At 36.8% G+C, this 13,631-nt stretch overlaps 2 protein-coding genes across 2 annotated transcripts in view; one reads left to right on the forward strand and one right to left on the reverse strand.

Annotated features, from left to right (window-relative positions):
* Positions 1-6,639, forward strand: CEBPZOS (CEBPZ opposite strand). Its single transcript, XM_019969999.2, has 5 exons — positions 1-67; positions 3,223-3,338; positions 4,314-4,358; positions 4,999-5,083; positions 6,342-6,639. Exons 1-4 carry the CDS (start codon positions 39-41, stop codon positions 5,079-5,081), a joined length of 273 nt encoding a protein of 90 aa, XP_019825558.1. The 5' UTR covers positions 1-38; the 3' UTR covers positions 5,082-5,083; positions 6,342-6,639.
* CEBPZ (CCAAT enhancer binding protein zeta) overlaps positions 5,089-13,631 on the reverse strand; it is a 24,686-nt gene continuing 16,143 nt past the window's right edge. Inside the window, exons 9-16 of the mRNA XM_019969995.2 lie at positions 11,817-11,883; positions 10,542-10,642; positions 10,034-10,091; positions 9,541-9,728; positions 9,090-9,179; positions 6,032-6,093; positions 5,837-5,918; positions 5,089-5,259 (exon numbers count right to left, since the gene is read on the reverse strand). Of these exons, the coding sequence (XP_019825554.1) occupies positions 5,108-5,259; positions 5,837-5,918; positions 6,032-6,093; positions 9,090-9,179; positions 9,541-9,728; positions 10,034-10,091; positions 10,542-10,642; positions 11,817-11,883 (800 nt within the window). The 3' untranslated portion in view covers positions 5,089-5,107. The remainder of the gene's footprint in view (positions 5,260-5,836; positions 5,919-6,031; positions 6,094-9,089; positions 9,180-9,540; positions 9,729-10,033; positions 10,092-10,541; positions 10,643-11,816; positions 11,884-13,631) is intronic.

The raw sequence follows: 13,631 nt of genomic DNA on the forward strand, positions 1-13,631 counted from the left end.
CAACGCCCGGGAGGGGAGAGCTCTGCCACACTTTGCGCATGCGCAACCCCTGGAGTCCGCGCCTCAGGTAAGGTACTTGTGCAGGCCTCTTGCTAGACTTTTGGCTGTAGCTCTTCGTGCCCGACAGGGTCTCCCCAGAGTGAGGAGGAGGGCTGAGGTTTGTAGGGACCACGGCAGAGTTCTAGTATCATAAAGAGGACATTCCTTGACTGTGTTGGTCTGCACGAGGGGCGGACCCGAGTGTTTCCGGGTCGCTCGGTGACCTTGGTCCGGCGACCGGTCAGTGTTCCTTCCGCTGAGCGTGCGTGTGGGCACCTGGCCGGGCCGGAGTGTGCTGGGAGTCCCGGCGGGTCGGGAAGAACCCGGGAGCTGGGAAGATGGCAGGAGCCCAGGCACCGGGGATGCGGGGGCCGCCAGGGGCTGAGGATCCCTGGTAGCCATCCTGAGACGACGCTTGGGGGCCTTGTTGGTTGCTTGGCTCTTGACACTGAAAACCTGGAAAAACTGCTTTTGTTCATTGAACTCAGGGTCGGAGCTGGGAAGCCTTGTTGTTTACAGTGGAAGGAAAGACGTTGCTGTTTGAAATGTTGCCTGGAGATGCTGAGCAGTGTCCATAGCCGGCTATGGTGCACAGCTGAGGTTTTTTGGAGGCAACATGCGTATTTGTCTTAAGCTTGTGCATCCTGAGTCAGCGTCTCAGCCCAGTGTGATGTTACCCTCATGACACACAGCCCTGCTTTTTTCCCAGCCCACCTGAGGATTGCTTTATTATTTATTTATTTTTGGCTTTGCCCTGCTTGCCAGATCTCAGTCACAGGGATTAAACCCCTGCCACAACAGTGAAAGTTCGGAATCCTAACCACTAGACCACCAGGGAACTCTCAGGACTGATTTATTTTAAATGTCACCTAAATTCCACCATTATCCAAAAATCTTGTCTAATCTTATTCCATCTCCACCAGTTAGTAACCTGTTGTGGAATGGTATGCCTTTGGTGTTCATTAAATTGGTTTTATCAGTTGTTATAAACACCTTTTCTGAAGCTGAGGGACTTGGAATGTGAAATGTACATATATCTGTTTTTAAGAAAGGTAAATGTTTTTTACAGTGTTATTTGAACTTTACTTTTTCCCTAGTCTTTTAAAAATTTGCTTTATTTATGGACTTTACTTTTTTGAACCTTTTTCCTTGCTTTCCTAACAAAACAGAATTCTACTTGAATTCCTTACTCTCTGGATCTGCCTGTAAGGCTGGCTTTATGGTGTGTTTGTTTGTTTGTTTTTTCAGCACTTGAACATTAAAAAATAACCCCAAGATAGCTCTTGTACTGGTTATGGCTTATTTCCTGGCAGTAAATGTGCTTAGTCATGTCCAACTCTTCGGGATCACATGGACTGCAGGGTACCCCCCAGCCCCAGGCTCCTGTCCATGGGGATTCTCCAGGCAAGAATACTGGAGTGGGTTGCCATGCTCTCCTCCAGGGGATCTTCCCAACCTAGGGATCAAACCCAGATCTCCCACATTGGAGGCAGATTCTTTACAGTCTGAGCCACCAGGGAAGCCCAAGAATACTGAAGTGGGTAGTCTAGCCCATCTCCAGTTGATCTTCCCAACCCAGGAATCAAACTGGGATCTCCCACATGGCAGGTGGATTTTTTACCAGCTGAGCTACCCAGGGAAACCTATAATGTACAGCCTATAATGTAATGTCTAGCAGTACACAAAGGAAAACAAATCTTCCTTCCTACTCCCTCACTGCCTCTTAGTTATGTGTAAGTTTTAAACTTTTCTGCTTCATTTCACTTAGGCATGAATAATAAAGTCTTAATATTTTAGGCCTCAGGGTGATCACATTATCAAAATGAGAGAAGGGATCTTGGGGGTGGGGTGGGAGGGACACCTGGTAAGGATATTAGTAGGATAATCCTACCAAAGTATTTAATTACCCCCACCCTCAGACTGTTGAAAAGAAGCTAAAATTGAGTGGAATGAGAGGAGAGCTGGGTAGAGTATTACAGGCTATGCCATTTCACACAGAGAATGGAACAGAATGACAAATCATATACAGGACAATGCTGAAATCCTGAGTTTAAAAACCACTGGTTCTCCTGGCCTTCTTGACTTTGAGGCAGAGTAAAAACTTTGGTCTATATTTCATTTATTCAGTTAGAGTCAGATATGCTAGTTTCTTGTTATATAGATCTTCCCTTGTTAGCTTTTACCTTCATGAAAGAGAATAAAGACTCAAGCACTTTCTTCTGATGGGCTTTTATAATACAGGGAGAGAATCAAGAGTTGAAGTCGTCTTGCCACTTAGTGGGTGATTATGGTCAGTGTTTCCCCTCACGTGGTCCAGGAGCCTCTTGTATAAAAGTCAGTTGGAGTTGTCTGTAAAAGGGCAGATTACGGGGTGCCAACTCTGGACTTGCTGAATCAGATTTGGGGATTGGGGAATTGCCCGTTGAGGCCCAAGAATATGCTTTTTTTTTTTTTTTTTTTGGCTTTGCCTTGTGGCACGTATCTTAGTTCCCCAACCAATTATTGAACCTGCTTCCTTCCCCTGCACTGGAAGCATGGCGTCTTAACCACTGGACTGCCAGGGAAGTCAACAAAGAATGTGCATTTTTAACAAGGCTTTTGGGTGATGTGATTAGTTTGAAAAAACTTAGAATAGCAACTCCTTAGGAGCAAGAATCAGTTTATTGCTCATCTTTATAGAAAATGCTATGAACTATGGCACATACTTCAATATATTACATAAATGAAAACTTCCAGCTATAAAACACATATTGATATAACCACTTACAGAATAATCTTGCTTTTGTAGGCTACTTCATGAAGAACTCCACGTATCATACTCATTAGAACATATCTTAATTCCTAGTTTAGCTGAAACTAGGAATTTCTAGTTTCAGCTCCCTATCTCCCACCATTCTATATTCTTAGGCAGTTTAAAAATCTTAGTTCCATAAGTTGTTAGTTTTCACAATGCCTTCAATTTTGTCTCCTCTCTGCTTTCTCTAATCATGTCTCTGGTTCATTGTGCACCTTAGGCATGGAGATTGAAAACTAGGAAAGTGAGACATGCCTAATACAATTTGCATACACTAACTTTGGGGTTTTATTCCTATGTAATCACTCAAACTATTGAAATGTACTGAAGTTCAGTGTTACTAAGTTTGAATATGTTTATTCAGGTTTACATTTATTTGTTAAACTTAGGATGTCCCGTTCTATGGATCCACTGGCAAAGAAGATCTTTAAAGGAGTGTTAGTAGCTGAACTTATGGGCATTTTTGGAGCGTATTTTTTGTTTAATAAGATGAACACAAGCCAAGGTAATCATAATTCAGAAATTACAGTGTTTTTTAGGGGGGTGTACAGTTCACTAACACATTTTAGGTTAAATGGCTTTTTTGGAGAAACTGCTTCTTCAGTCAATGTATTAGGCATTTTATGGGCACAAGGGGAAGAAGCTAGGTGTTAATTATTGGTATTATAGAATAAATGACTGACTTCTCCCCAACCACCAAAAGTTAAATGTCTGTAGACTAAGGAAAATGTTTCATACTTCCATGGATTTTCCTAATGGGAAGCATAGAGTAGGTGTCCTTGGTCTGGCTTAGTTTGGGAGTATAGATGGTAAAAATCCGGCCTGTCCCTTACATCTCAGTTTGACAAACTGAGAAAACAAGTAGCATAGCTGAATTGTCAAGTAACCAGTTGCTCAGGTTAGAGTTCTTCCTCTTCTTCAGCATTAGACACTAACAGCCTTTCTCATGCCACTGGCCATCAAAATCAGGAAGTGCTACTTTCCCTTTCTCTAAAGCAGGGAGTAGTCGTCCTGGGGTGGTGGCCATCTTTGAAACTTGTCATTTATCTTAAAGGATGTAAGGGTATAAAAGAAAACGTACAAATGGTATTTAAAAGCAAACTAAGGTTTAAGGTCAACTTTAAAAATTGGGTGTAGTACAGTCTTATTTCTAATTCTCTAGCAAGGTAAAATGGCATCCATAAAACAGTTCATAAAATTACACAAGGGAATTTCACATTAACACTGAAAATCTGCTTTTAAAATACCATTTTGAAATAAATTAAATCATATATATATAGGTCAAATCCTAAAAACTCCAAAAATAGCTATGGAAGACTACCTGTAAGTGCAGTTTTGACCCTATTTTAAAAAGATAGTTTCTCTAATTTATAGGATTCCTGTCTTATAGACCCTAAGGCTAGCACTAAATTATGGCTCCACGTGTTAATACAGTGAATTTCTAATCATGCCTAATTTTAAAACTTTTTTTTTTCATTAGATTTCAGGCATACAATGAGCAAAAAATTCCCCTTCATCTTAGAAGGTATGTTTTTCCTTAAGTAAAATTTGTGTGTACAAAGCAAGTTCTTCAGGTAAACTTTATAAATTATTTATGACCAATTAAGGGTTAAATCACTTTTTAATTTTTTGATGTCCGTTTCCAAAAATACTGTTCATCTCTACTTTCACTCCTTTTGAAGAACACAGTGGAGAAAATTCTCATCGCAGTTACCCAATAAGTTAATCCCAGTGATGGGCTGGATTCTTAATTCTTCCAGTGGGTTAAGAATGTAGACTTTGGAATGAGACTTATCTGAGGGTGATGGCAATCAAATCACTGCTTGAAACTCATGTCTGGTTTGCTACTTTCTTGGAGCTTTTTCTTTCTCCATCAAGTAGAGATAATGCCCATCTCATGAATTGTTATAAGGATTAAAAAAGATAACATTATGTAATTACTTCAAACAGTATCTGGTATAAAGTAAATGCTTAGTTAATAGTGTTCCTTACAAGGATTAGTAGAGATTAGAGATGCTAGAGCTTACACACAACATACGTATCCTGTCGTCTTTTTCATTTTAGTGTGCAGAAATAAAGGGGAACAGCTGGATTTTTTTTCTCAGTATAGTTTAATTTTAACACTTTTACATGATTTTATAAATGACAGATATTTTTATTTATAGTGTATTACAAATCCATTGAACAGTCTGGAATGTATGGAATCAGAGAGCAAGATCAAGAAAAATGGCTGAGCAATAAAAATTAGGAGTAAGTGGAATTTTACTTTGTAATTTATTTAGAAAACACTGATTTTCTTTGCTTTTTCATTTTTTGAGTGGTTCTTGGCTTCTTTCTGAAATTTTTCTTCCTCTTGATGATGCTTTTCACATCTCTGTTGTGTAACCAGTCATCACGTTCAGCCTCCCATCTAAGCTGTTTGAGACCTTTGCGGGGGAGAAGAAAGATGAGTGCACGGTAGATTCTTGGGGCTCCAGAGAACACCCTGAGTGACAGGAGCTTCCAGTCTGCCATGGCCTATAGTCACTTCCCATCTGCTGCACAAACCCCTGCTTGTTTGCTGCTTTCCTTCTGTATTTATCATCAAAGATTTACTTACAAATAAACAACTAGGACAGGAAAGGAACAAATGCTCTAAAGATTTTCTTTTCCCTGAACACTCACTGGTGAAAGAAGAGCAGCCAGTTAACTATCAATATCAGAAATAATTAAAAGATGTATAAAATATTTATAAGGTTACTTAGCAAATTTATACTTTATAAAAATAGCCTGCCTCCATTAAAAAAAAAAAAAGTAGTTTCTGTAGGCTGTAGTCTTTTTTGCTGTAGTGTACTTTTTAATCCCATATGCTCTGCAGACAGAAGTGAAAAAGTCATTCCTTCCAGGTTGTAAGGAATCATTTTTCCCTTCTTACTATCAAAAAGTCCTCCAAAAATATTTAGATCTTCAGAAATTATAACTTAAGACTATTTTAAAACCTCAATAAAAATTCAAGTTACTTACTTGCATTATCTTTGTTAGCCATGGCATTCATGCCAATGTTATCAAACTTGGATCCCATATTTTCATCCAATAGGTGGCCAAACTTAAAAAGAAGAGTGGGGGGGGGGGGGCGGGGCGGTGCGGAGAATACATTTATTAGAAAACTTAAAAAACAACGTACAACAGTAAGTGCTTAAAACAATATGTTAGCCTTACCTCTTCAGCAGATACAAATAAATTGGAGTCATCAAAGTCTCTTTTCTTTTTTTTTCTCGGTCCTAAAAAAAGTATAAGCCTACATTATTAAGTTGTAAATCCAATAATTTTGTAGAAGTAAGATCTTCAATGTAGTTTTGTTAATATATATTTATTTGGCTTAAAACACACAGTTATAATTATCTTCTATGAGCATCATTAGGCAGCTGGCATTTAAAGACAGAAAAATAACTTGAGTTAGTATACAGTTTTTTAAGTTAATATCCTAATAGAGCTGTTCAGGTGACAATAGTGTCTTCTTGTCTTTCAGATCTGACCATCAATCAAAGTTTGATTTCAAAGTATTTCAAAGTATCAGGCAAGATTAAAATTCTGAAATTGACGAGGGTGTATTTTAAATATTTAAGGTTAACTGTAAATTTTAACTAAGTAAGAGGTTTTGTTCCTTGGAGTAACTGTGAAGAAGTGATGGAGGGTTTCTTTATTGTGTTATAACTAGAGTTTTGTTTACTACTTGAAATAAAGTGGTTCTTTAAAAAAACCTCCCCTGTAATTCTAAATATGTAAACCTTTCAAAACAGAAGAAATAATAAAACATTTTTAATATATGTTACATTTTTTCATTTCCATTACAGTTTATTACAAGCCATTGAATATATAGTATTCTGTGCTGTACAGCAGGACCTTGTTTCTTATTTATCCCCCACTTCTTTCCTCCTTGGTAACCACAAGTTGTTTTCTGTGTCTGTGAGTCTGTTTTTTAAATAAGTTCACTAATATTTATTACATTTTAACTCACATTTAAAAGCATTATCTAAAACTATAATAATTCAGAGTATTGCTTTTACCCATTTTCACTTTACCTGAAACAATATTCAAACTCTATTATCAATGTTTCTGGTACTAACAGCCACTTAAATATCCCTGGTGCCCATTTGCAGTCCCATGCTCCCTTCCATGGAAGGCTTCGCTTTTTCTGGCTATTTCATGTAAATGGGATCATGTGATATGTGGTTTTCAGCGACTGGCCTCTTTTACTTAGCATAACTTTTTTTTACCTGGCTGTGCTGCGTGGCTTGTGGTAGCTTCCCAACCAGGGATTGAATCCAGGCCCCTGGTAGTGAAAGCCTGGAGTCCTAACTACTGGACCGCCAGGGAATTCCCAGCAAAACATTTTTAAGGCTCATTCACCTTATAGCATGTATCAATATTTCATTCCATTTTATTGCGGAACAATATTATATGGGCTTCATCTATTTTTTGCTTGTACATTCAACAGACATTTGGTTGTTCCTACTTTTTGGCTATTATGAATATTGCTGCTATGAACAGTCATGTACATGTCTCTGTATGGATATACCAGAGCCATTTTTGATAGAAGTTTCTAGAGCATTTCATCTTCCAAAGTGAAATGTGTATTATTTCAGAATTGTGCATAATGCTATTTTTCTCCTAAGCTAAAATTTCCACTTGTATAGTATTAGGAAAGGTCTTGGTTTTCATTCATCCTACAGGCATATATCTAAAGCTTCAATTAGCAAGTACTTCTGCTGAACTGCTTCCTTCAAGTTTATTCTTTTTTTAAAAGATTTATTCTTAGACTAGCCAACATTAGCAAATGCAGGGTGAATTCCCCCACCCTCATCAATTCATCTGTTTGCTGCTTCTTTCCTTTTTAAATCCCTTTGTATCTTTTTTAAAAAAATTAATTCTGTCACATCCTTTAATCTGTATCCAAAACTATTATCCACTGAGATTTGATGTCTTTTCAGGCTAATATCTTCTGAAATGGCACTTTATTAAAAATAAGGTCAATGAGAGAGCATCTTTTAATACAACAGGCTCAGCAGGATTTAAAGCAACATATCTTTCCTGAGAGATTTTGAGGAAAACTGCCTTATGGGCAAATGCTACTATTAAAAGTGTGACCTTCTATCATTCAGTGAAAGACAAACTCTGAATGGTAACACATTATGATGTAAACATGCATCAGGTAAATCTAAGAGAACTGTGATGTTAGCAGTATTTAAACTTTGTAGGCATCAACGTCTCTGAGGGACTATTACCCACCCAGAGTTACTGTTGATATTTACTGTCAAAAAGTTTTGTATTATTTAATTTTAACAAAATATTGTCAAGCGTTTTAAACTTCGCAGGTCTATTTTTATTCATTAGCATTTATAGCTGACCCTTGAACAATGTGTAGGTTAGGGGCATCAACCTCTGTGCAGCCAAAAACAGGAATATACCTTAACCTCAGCCTTCCGCATCCTCAGATTCAACCACTGAGGACCATGTAGCACTGCGGTACGTGTTTATTGGTCCTGTACCAACGGACCCATTCAGTTTAAACTCATGTTATTTAAGGGTCAAATGTACCATAGTACTAGTAAGCAGAAATAAAGAGGCATTATAATCAAAGTTTTTGTTTTGTTTTTTTAAAGGTAGGTGTGTGTGTGAATTTATCCACAAATTAAGGAATATTTGTATTTATTATAGTGCTTTCTACAATTTTATCAAAAAATATTATCACCTGATATATATATAGTGCTTTTTTCCTTTTATTAGTACCGTAGAAGTATTACACTAAAAGGCATAATCTGTTAGGATATACTTTAAAAAATATGAGAGAACAAATTAGCAGAAATGAAAACTCTCATTTTACATATTTTTGAGATCAGAATCATTTTGTCATGGCAGCTCTCATTAAAAAAAGAAAATGATGTTAATAAAGAGCATGGGTTTTTAAATAGATGGATCAGATGGGAAGGTAAGAGTTGATAAAAGGAAAAATGTAACAGGTGTCTATGAAAATCCTGGGCTTACATTATTATTGAAGGTTTAAACATTCATGAAAAGATGATCCAGAGGTATTTAAATGAGAGGAGTGAATTCAGGAAAGAAAATAATTGGAGGATGTGAAAAAAAACAATATTTATATATTAAAAATTCATAAAACTTATTACCCAATAGAACAGTTAATTTCCCAAAATGATAATGAACAACAGCTTTCACATGCAGTGCTTAGGTTCAGAAGAGACTAAATACATTTTCTTACCTTGAAATGACCCAGCAAAGTCAAAATCATTTGCACTTTTTCTCTTGTTTTTCTTATTATTGACTTTGAGTCTGACCTCATCATCAAGTTCTGTTACCAAAAACAAAAACATAAAAACTCTGTTGTTATTAAGCAATTTTAAAAAACTGCTGCAGAACTACTATGATGAATATAGATTAACATTATTGCAAATTATCAATCCAGTATTTTTAAAAGGCAGTATAACATGACAGGTCAAGAGGAATAGCATAGACAGCCTCAATGTTGATTAAATAGAAGTCCAAAACAGAACTCAGCTGGTTAAAAACCCAAAACTTCAGTGTCAAGTGAGATGGGAAGATCTTAAATTTCTGGCTGATTTGAGTATAAATCTTAATACAAGATAATATTAAAAAACCTTTAAGAGAAAAACTAGCCTCTGCTAAGGCAGAAAGTTTGTTTAAAGGTTTACCTGGAATGCCCTCATTCTCATCATCTAACACATCCATGAATGTTCCTCCATCTTCCTCAATTTCAGCGAATTCTTCATTCATACTTCCTAAGGAAACTTCATCATCATCCAAATTATCAAGGTCGTCATCTTCTGAATCTTCATCTTCTGAGTCATCCTTAGCTCCTTTTGCTTTCTTCTTCATGTTGCTGAAGAAAAATAACAATTAGTAAAGTAAATGAGGACTCTGTTTTCTAAAGTATGTGTTGGTGACCAGCAGGGTATTAGGCTATTAACAGAATTCAAAGGAAAATTACAGACAGCTCAGAGCCTTTATTTAACATACTAACAAGCATTATAAAAGTCCAAAAATGAAAGTACTATATTTATTTCCCAAAATTCAATACCTTTCTCCTATATAACACATAGTCCTGTGCTCCACTGTTCTGAAAGACAGTAATTTGAGAAATGCTGGGAAAAAAGTTAAAAAAAAAATTTAAGGAAAGCATATTACCTAGCGAAATCAAGGTCATCCTTTCCAGAGGTGAAACAATTATCATCTTCAAATGTGTCTGCCAGAGAGCAATATACAAATTGTGAGATATAGCAAGAAATAACAAATGACACGTCTTATACTAAAATCAACACATATGACTGTTGTTTGTGATATGTAAACACCAAAATGATATACATCTGACACTGCTGGTATTTTATTAATCTACACAAATCCATGTACTATGCTGGCCTTAATTAAATCCCTAAACTAAATGGGTTCTGGTTAATTTTAGCTTCTTTCTACAGTTCTTTTATTCAATGAGGGAAAATGTCAAATAAAAGAGTATTTAGCAATTGCAGTCCTTTTTACTCCATTAGAACTATTTAAGTGCTTATTTTTAGTAGGTGTGATATAATATGCAACAAGTGAGCTCAATGTAAACTTTTCTAATTTCCCAATTTTTGCTTCAGTCTAAATTTCAATAAAAATTTTCAAGCTCTGTGGATTATAAAGGTAAACAAATTACCAATCATCTTTTCAAATTCCTCATCGTCCACATCTTCTATACTTTCTTCATCTTCGTTCCGTTTTTGTTTCACTTTAACACTGGTAACTTTTTTATAATACCTAAAATAAAATGCATGTTATACATTGACATTTGATGATTTTATCAAAGGGCCTGTTGTTCTATGATCATCAAAAGACTTACGGTCAATGCCACAAACAAGTGTAAAAGCTGTCAACTCAGCTGGCATATAAATGACTAAAATTTGTATTATAGAAAAAAGTTTTAAATTCAAAACAGTTGGAAACGTTTGAAATGTGAAGGATATAAATTTCAATGATTTAGGCTTGGTTCTTCATAAAAACACCATAAGTCATCTTAATTAAATGGCACAGTAAAAGGTTATTTTAGTATCAACACTAAATGGTACAAGTATTCTAATGTTAGAAACTGGCTCTAAATGACCTCTAATCTCAATGTTTTGTCAGTTCAACCCATTCTATCAAGGACAATGAAACTTAGCATTCTGCTGATGGGATCATACCCTCAAAATTCTTTACACAAAATGTATTTACAAAGCAAATCAAATCAAACTAAATTAACCAATCACCCAGATGAGATAACAGTTCCTTTACTAGGCAAAGAATCAGTAGTAATAACTCTTAATAGTAGGTTTAGGACTTATCTCCATAGTGCAAAAGTGTCTGACTCTTTGCGAGCCTATGGACTGTAGCCCTCCAGGCTCCTCTGTCCATGGGATTCTCTAGGCAAGAATACTGGAGTGGGTTGCCATGCCCTCCTCCAGGGGATCTTCCCAACCCAGGGATAGAAGCTGTGTCTCTTACATCTCTGGCATCGGCAGGTGGTTCTCTACCACTAGCACCACCTGGGAAGCCCTATCTCCACAGTACTGCAATGAATTTTGCTAATTTTCCTTAGAGCCATGTTTTAGACAAATAACTTATGAGTTATTTATCATTATATTAGATTGATACAGATTTAAGACTTTAAGAAAACTAATACACTAAAACTGAAGATTAAATTTCCCAAGATTCTTAAAATGTGTGCTAAATTGTTAAAAAACAAAACCCTCAAATTTACTTGTTTTAGTTTCATTTAGATATCTTAACATTTAGCACACTGAACATTTCTAAATTCCTCTAACAAAAATGGAGTGACATATCCTTCAATTTGTCCATAACAGGCCTATGTTAACAAAGCATTTATGGAATCTAAAAATTTTAAATTTAACAGCTCTTCAAATGAACCAATGAACCAGTATATTACGTATATTACCTGTAGAAAAACAGTTCATCTACTGGTATCTGGCTTTCTTCTTTTGCAAGGAACTCCTTACTGTTAACTAGGAAAACAAGTTAAAAATTTTAAGGAATTCTTTTTATGTTCTTCAAGCTTTTAAGACTAAGTACACAATACCTATAAATCTAAAGTCTCAAAATGTAAGGAAGTTGGAAAGAAGTCATCTTATAATGTGAAGGACAGTCTGGAAAAGTCTGTGTGGAGGAAACCCAACATCTGAAATTTTATCAGCTACAATCATTTGTAGCCAACAGTGATCACAGTGAAAGAGCAGGGTTCTCTTGTCCTCCAACTGCATCCAGGATCCAAACTTTAAGAGAAAAAAAATTAATAATCACTTTTACTGTTTCCTTATCAGCATAAAAATATTCAGAATCATCTTGATTAAAAAGGGTATTTGGCTTCTCTAATTCCAACCCTAACTTTGGTTAAGTCTTTTTATGTCTCTGGACCTCTGTGAGATGTCAGTTAAAATTAAATGATTTATAAGTTGTAACTGAACAAAGCTAGTGGAGGTGATGGAATTCCAGTTGAGCTATTTCAAATCCTGAAAGATGCTGCTGTGAAAGTGCTGCACTCAATATGCCAGCAAATTTGGAAAACTCAGTGGCCACAGGACTGGAAAAGGTCAGTTTTCATTCCAATCCCAAAGAAAGGCAATGCCAAAGAATGCTCAAACTACCACACAATTGCACTCATCTCACACGCTAGTAAAGTAATGCTCAAAATTCTCCAAGCCAGGCTTCAGCACTATGTGAACCGTGAACTTCCTGATGTTCAAGCTGGTTTTAGAAAAGGCAGAGGAACCAGAGATCAAATTGCCAACATCCTCTGGATCATGGAAAAAGCAAGAGAGTTCCAGAAAACCATCTATTTCTGCTTTATTGACTATGCCAAAGCCTTTGACTGTGTGGATCACAATAAACTGTGGAAACTTCTTCAAGAGATGGGAATACCAGACCACCTGATCTGCCTCTTGAGAAACCTGTACGCAGGTCAGGAAGCAACAGTTAGAACTGGACATGGAACAAGAGACTGGTTCCAAATAGGAAAAGGAGTGCATCAAGGCTGTATATTGTCACCCTGCTTATTTAACTTATATGCAGAGTACATCATGAGAAACGCTGGACTGGAAGAAACACAAGCTGGAATCAAGATTACCAGGAGAAATATCAATAACCTCAGATGTGCAGATGACACCACCCTTATGGCAGAAAGTGAAGAGGAACTCAAAAGCCTCTTGATGAAAGTGAAAGTGGAGAATGAAAAAGTTGGCTCAAAGCTCAACATTCAGAAAATGAAGATCATGGCATCCGGTCCCATCACTTCATGGGAAATAGATGGGGAAACAGTGGAAACAGTGTCAGACTTTATTTTTTTGGGCTCCAAAATCACTGCAGATGGTGACTGCAGCCATGAAATTAAAAGACCCTTACTCCTTGGAAGGAAAGTCATGACCAACCTAGATAGCACATTCAAAAGCAGAGACATTACTTTGCCAACAAAGGTCCGTCTAGTCAAGGCTATGGTTTTTCCTGTGGTCATGTATGGATGTGAGAATTGGACTGTGAAGAAGGCTGAGTGCCGAAGAATTGATGCTTTTGAACTGTGGTGTTGGAGAAGACTCTTGAGAGTCCCTTGGACTGCAAGGAGATCCAACCAGTCCATTCTGAAGGAGATCAGCCCTGGGATTTCTTTGGAAGGAATGATGCTGAAGCTGAAACTCCAGTACTTTGGCCACCTCATGCTAAGTGTTGACTCATTGGAAAAGACTCTGATGCTGGGAGGGAT

The sequence above is a fragment of the Bos indicus genome, chromosome 11, assembly GCF_029378745.1.
Source record: "Bos indicus isolate NIAB-ARS_2022 breed Sahiwal x Tharparkar chromosome 11, NIAB-ARS_B.indTharparkar_mat_pri_1.0, whole genome shotgun sequence".
NCBI lineage: Eukaryota > Metazoa > Chordata > Mammalia > Artiodactyla > Bovidae > Bos > Bos indicus.

Coding starts and splice junctions, on each gene's coding strand:
- CEBPZOS (XM_019969999.2), top strand. CDS start 39: ATGCGCAACCCCTGGAGTCCGCGCCTCAG. Junction 68..3,222: donor CCCTGGAGTCCGCGCCTCAG/GTAAGGTACTTG, acceptor TGTTAAACTTAG/GATGTCCCGTTCTATGGATC. Junction 4,359..4,998: donor ATTCCCCTTCATCTTAGAAG/GTATGTTTTTCC, acceptor TTTTATTTATAG/TGTATTACAAATCCATTGAA.